Genomic DNA, 5,641 nt, shown 5'->3' on the forward strand with positions numbered 1-5,641 from the left:
CCCCCCATGGGGCCTCTTGCTCCCGGGTGGCTTCCTGGGAGGGGCAGGGATGCAGCAAGGGCCCATTGCACCATCCCCACATCCTCTGTGTCAGTTCCTCCCTGCAGCCCGCGAACCCCCCCCCCCCGCCAGCACCCTCAGCTGCCCCCGGGGTCTCCCATCCGAGCCCCAACCACCCCCCAGCCTGCTTAGCAAGGGAAACCCCTGAGTATAGACCCCAGGAGTCCTGACCCCCCCCCACCTGCTCTCCCACTCCCCTCCCAGAGCCGGACAGAGAACCCAGGAGTCTGGGCTCCCAGCCCCCCCCCCCCCCGCTCTAACCACTAGCCCCCACTCTCCTCCCAGAGCTGGGGATTGAACCCAGGAGTCCTTTGATGCACACTTGAGGGGAGTGTGGGGATAGGGGGCCCTCTGGGGGGGGGGGAATAAGTCACCAGACAGGAGGCTCTGAGAACAGGCCCTTCACTCTCCATGGAACAAGTGGGGGGGGGGGTTGGCAGGTTTTTTTCCCAAGGGAGGGGTAGTAAGAAGAAGAGGGGAGGGGATCACTGCTTGGGTCTGTGGGAACCCAGGGTAACACACACACAGAGCAGGGCCCAGCCCCTCCAGCAGGGGGCAGCAGGGACACACTCACACACACACACAGCAGGGCCCAGCCCCTCCAGCAGGGGGCAGCAGGGACACACTCACACACACACACAGCAGGGCCCAGCCCCTCCAGCAGGGGGCAGCAGGGACACACTCACACACACACACAGCAGGGCCCAGCCCCTCCAGCAGGGGGCAGCAGGGACACACACACACACACACACACAGCAGGGCCCAGCCCCTCCAGCAGGGGGCAGCAGGGACACACTCACACACACACACAGCAGGGCCCAGCCCCTCCAGCAGGGGGCAGCAGGGACACACACACACACACAGCAGGGCCCAGCCCCTCCAGCAGGGGGCAGCAGGGACACACTCACACACACACACAGCAGGGCCCAGCCCCTCCAGCAGGGGGCAGCACACACAACCACACGGTTGGCCCTTCGGCACTCCCACAGCAAGCCGGATTACCCACAGGCACGTGTCGAGCCACTGGCTCGGGGGCTACATGGCCAAGGTCTAGTCTGGTGCCTGGTGAAGCCACTTACACTCCTGGACATGACCATAACGTGCACCCGCCTGGAGGGTGGCACCGTGGCAGGACTGCTGGGCGGGAGGGGGCACGTCCTATAAAACACTGGTGCCATCTTCCGAGAAAGGCCGGGTGGGGGTTCCTTGGCTGGAGCACGGCCAGGGGGCGTCACCCCGCTTCCCCCGGGGCGTCACCAGGTAACGTGGGTGCACCCGGCCCGCCAAGCTCGTTATCCAAGCGTGCCGCTGACGGTGAGTCTCGAGACGCCGCCACGTTGTCCGTCTCTGTGCTGCCACGTCTCTTCGCAGGGAGCTCTCGCAAGCAGGCCGGGGCGTTTGCTCTCCGCCGTCACGGGGCCCAGTTGCGTCCTGGGCCCCAGGCATTGGTGGCAGGGCTGGGATTCCTAACTGGGGTTTGGCTGCCTGCTTTGGCCACCTCTGGTCCAGGCCTGGCGTATACGGCGCAGATAAGCAACTTGCAATAAGCAACCCTGCCGGCTCTGCCGCGCCGATTCGAACTCTGATGCAAAAGCGACCGAGAAAGGGCCAGACATCGGCAACTGCTCGGCAGAGGACGATCGGCTTTAAACTAGTTTCTCTCTCTGCCCTGTTTTCGACACAGCTTCATTCGCTTCACAGATCTGGGATACAATTTTCCAAAGAATCTAAATGACTGAGTCATCTAATTCTCATGGGACTGAGGACCCCACAGCTTAGATCCCCAAAGGTATGCATGCTCCTAACTCCCATTGGCTCTTCATAGGTATTTTGGCACTTGTGTCTACATATGCACCTTTGAGGAAATGGGCATATGTGACTTAGGAGCTTTTGAAAAATTCTCCCCTTCCTTCGCTTTTATTTATATTTTTATATACACATCTAAAAACCTAGGAAATTCAGTGCAAAAAACTTTGTGATTATTTCAACATAAGTTAACATACAGGGCTGGTCAGCAGCCTGAATTTCTATTCTGTGGGACATTCTGACATTTTGAATTTTGCTCGTTCCAAATGGGAACAAAAAGTCCAAATCTGAACATTGCCCGCAAAAGGAAAATTCCAAAAAATTTCTGCGTGGGACCATCCAAATGTTTCGATTTGTTTCATTTAGGCTTTTAATAGTCTATTAAAATATCAAGGTCCTATACATTATATTCATGCAGGCTTAAAAATTATGTCATACTAAAAGTCATATTTGGAATGTAAAAGTCAAAACGAAACACTTCCACATGACCCAAAGGAAATGATGTGACTTGTCCCTGTTAAAACCCACAAATTCCTGCGAAACATTTTGGTAGCTAGATAGATTTATGCACAAATATGTAATATCGCTTTGGCTTTAGAGCCAGCTTAATTCCTTAAAAACTTGTTATTAAAAAGAAAGGAAATTTAACGTGAGCAAATGTTTGTAAGGGCCTCGCTTGACAGGGGCTTGGTCCACGACTAGAGCTGTCAGATGCTATGAACATACAAATTAATAATAATTTATTTCCAAATATTTAAACCAGTTTAATACCGCTCTGGCACTTGAGACAGTGTAAGTTGCTTTCAAGGATCTTTCCTGCCTTTGACCAAAAACCAAGGACATTAAAAAATTGTTTAAAAAACATTGCTGGGATTTCAGAGGCTTGAACTACAAACGCTGCCAAGTGGTTTAAAACCGCTTTAGGGTTTGAGGCCCTTCAAACAAAGGGTTTCCAAGCACGACTAGTGCTTTTGTGGGTAGAAATCAACACAGGAACAAACCGTTTTAAGGACCTTTATTCTTTGTCTTTAAAAAAAGAAAAGAAAAACCAGGGAAATGCATAAAACTTTGTTAAAGGCAAAAATCAGAGCTGCCTGGCCAAAGACACAAAACTTTAAAACTACACTTCCTGCTGCTAGGTTGTCTTAGCTCGCGCTACTCAGGAGGGGCACGGAGGTAGAGAGAAATTTCTGAGCAGTTGTATCTACAGGGGCGAATTTAATTTCACGGCCCATCTGCTTATCAATCAAAGCTACAGCACAAGTTCACTCAGCATAGGTGCTTGATATTTTAAGTCCGGTTCTAAAGGAAGGATGGTCCTGCCGGGAACTCAGGACACCTGGGTTCCAATTCCCAGCACTGCTGCTGTGTTCCTGTGTGACACTGGGCAGGTCAGTCCCTCTCGCCGGGCCTCAGTTTCTCCCAGGCTGTAAAATGTGGGGTAATCGATGCTTCCCTTTGTCTGATTTGATTTAACGCAATTGGGGGCAGGGGGCTGGCTCTGGTTACATCCGGCACCGAGCGCCGAAGGAGGAAGCTGGCCTGGAATCCGATGAAACGAACGAAGGGCGTTTTCTATGGGGATGTCCCACTGCGGCAGGTTGCTGGAAAGCTGGGGGTGGGGAATGGCGAGGTATCACTCGCCCCAGGAGTCAGGTGTCTATCGATTCACTGCAGCGCCATCACGCAGGGTTTAACGCGTCTCAGCCACGCGCTGGCATCCGTGCATCCGATACGCGCACATGTAAAATATCCCTGCGAGGGGGAGAGAGGGGCTGTTTAACAGCACTGAGGAGTCAGGACTCCTGGGTTCTCTGGGAGGGGAGTGGGGTCTAGTGGTTAGAGGAGGGGGGGATGCTGGGAGCCAGGACTCCAGGGTTCTATCCCTGGCTATGAGAGGGGGCTACTGGTCAGAGCCAGGGCATTCCTGGACAGTGAGTGTGGAACAAGGAATTGGATGAGGAGAAAGGTCTCCTATTGCCACCCCCAGAGGGGAGAGGCCCCATTGCCCCCCACTCCCACCCTGGGGCTGGATGGGAGCTGGCGACCCCTAGAGGAGAAGGGCCTGTACCTGCGAAGAAGGTCAAGAGCAGGGCGACCCAGCCCAGGATGTAAGACCAGGAGAAGCGCCAGTCCCCGAACCGCTTGCCCAGGAAGTTGACGGTAACGCCGGTGTAGACAGCCATGGCCAGCAGGACGAAGAGCGCTGGAGGGGGTGGGGCAGAGAGACTGATGGCAGGACAAGAGGCCAGAGAAACCTCTACACGCGTGGGAAGTGTAACTAGACCACGTGCCCCTCCCAGAGCCGGGAGAGAACCCAGGTGTCCTGGCTCCCATCCCCTCCCCCCCACTCTAACCACTATACCCTGTGCCCCTCCCAGAACCGGGAGAGAACCCAGGCATCCTGGCCCCCAGCCCCTCCCCCCCCCGCTCTAACCACTAGACTCTGCTTCCCTCCTTGTGTCTTGGTGGCCAGCTGGGGTCCCCGCAGCAGTGGGAAGACACTTACTGGAGACGAAGAACGTTATCCCGGCAGCGAACGACCGGTTGAATCTCTCGAAGGTGGACGGGTGGGCGAAGGACAAGATCCCCGTGATGATGCCAGCGAAACACGACAGGGCAGAGAGGATCATGAAGGCCCGGGTGGCGTTCCAGTAGGCTAGAGTGGCGAGGAGAAAACACTCAAAACTGCTCCTGTTTAGAAGGGGACGGCTCGCCCGGCACACAGATGCAGCCATCTCTGGGCAGGGCAGCTGGGCAACAGGCACATGTAACTCTGCATGGGGCTGGCTCTCCTGGCACAGAGATGCAGCTGCCCCTGGGGCGGGACAGCTGGGTAACAGCCACACATAACACTGCACAGGGCTGGTTCGCCGGGTGCTGAGATGCAGCCACCTCTGGGGCAGGGCAGTGTGGAACAGCCGCACATAACACCACACGGGGCTGGTTCGCCGGGTGCTGAGATGCAGCCACCTCTGGGGCAGGGCAGTGTGGAACAGCCGCACATAACACCACACGGGGCTGGTTCGCCGGGTGCTGAGATGCAGCCACCTCTGGGGCAGGGCACAGTGGCTGGTTAATTCACAACAATTCAGTACAATTGAGGGGAAGGAAATGAAAGTCTCAGCTGGAGGGAGGATTTAGGGAAGCTGAATGGAATCGCCCCAGCTGGGGTTTGGCCCAGATCCACGGTTCAAACCCTGCCTCTTGGAGGAAATGCTAGGACCTCTGGGAGTGCCCCCTAGTGCCACCCTGGGGCATCGGGGCCAGCCCTGCCTGCCAGGGGAGAGCCCCCACCCCGCTCTCTGCAGCACAGCGCCCCCTAGGGGTCCTTACCAATGTTCTCCGTCTGCATGTAGCACTTGCCCACCAGACAGTAGCGCCAGAGGCCCTGGTGGGCCAAGGCCCCCTGGAGCCGGTACTGCACCCAGTAGTCAGTGGCCGTGCAAACCACCAGCAGGATGTTCCCGACCGAGGCGCAGAAAAGACCCCCTGCCATGAAGCTGTACATCCTGCCTGAGCCTGCAGACAGCACGAAGCCGGTTAGAGTTGGGGGCGGGGGCTGGGAGCCAGGACTCCTGGGTTCTGTCCCCGGCTCTGGGAGGGGAGTGGGGTCTCGTGGGTTAGAGCTGTGGGGGCTGGCAGCCAGGACGCCTGGGTTCTGTCCCCGGCTCTGGGAGGGGAGTGGGGTCTCGTGGGTTAGAGCTGTGGGGGCTGGGAGCCAGGACGCCTGGGTTCTGTCCCCGGCTCTGGGAGGGGAGTGGGGTCTCGTGGG

General features: G+C 56.8%; 1 protein-coding gene across 1 annotated transcript; it reads right to left on the bottom strand.

The window, feature by feature from the left end:
- Positions 1-3,369: 3,369 nt before the first annotated feature.
- LOC311512670 (lens fiber membrane intrinsic protein-like) lies at positions 3,370-5,377 on the bottom strand (the record flags this gene model as incomplete). Its single annotated transcript, XM_084614016.1, has 4 exons — positions 3,370-3,621; positions 3,938-4,072; positions 4,376-4,525; positions 5,203-5,377. The coding sequence occupies 4 exons, from the start codon at positions 5,375-5,377 to the stop codon at positions 3,560-3,562; spliced, it is 522 nt and encodes a 173-aa protein (XP_084470142.1). The 3' UTR covers positions 3,370-3,559.
- Positions 5,378-5,641: the final 264 nt, after the last annotated feature.

Source organism: Lepidochelys olivacea (assembly GCF_965140295.1).
Source record: "Lepidochelys olivacea isolate rLepOli2 genome assembly, chromosome: 24".
Classification (NCBI taxonomy): domain Eukaryota; kingdom Metazoa; phylum Chordata; order Testudines; family Cheloniidae; genus Lepidochelys; species Lepidochelys olivacea.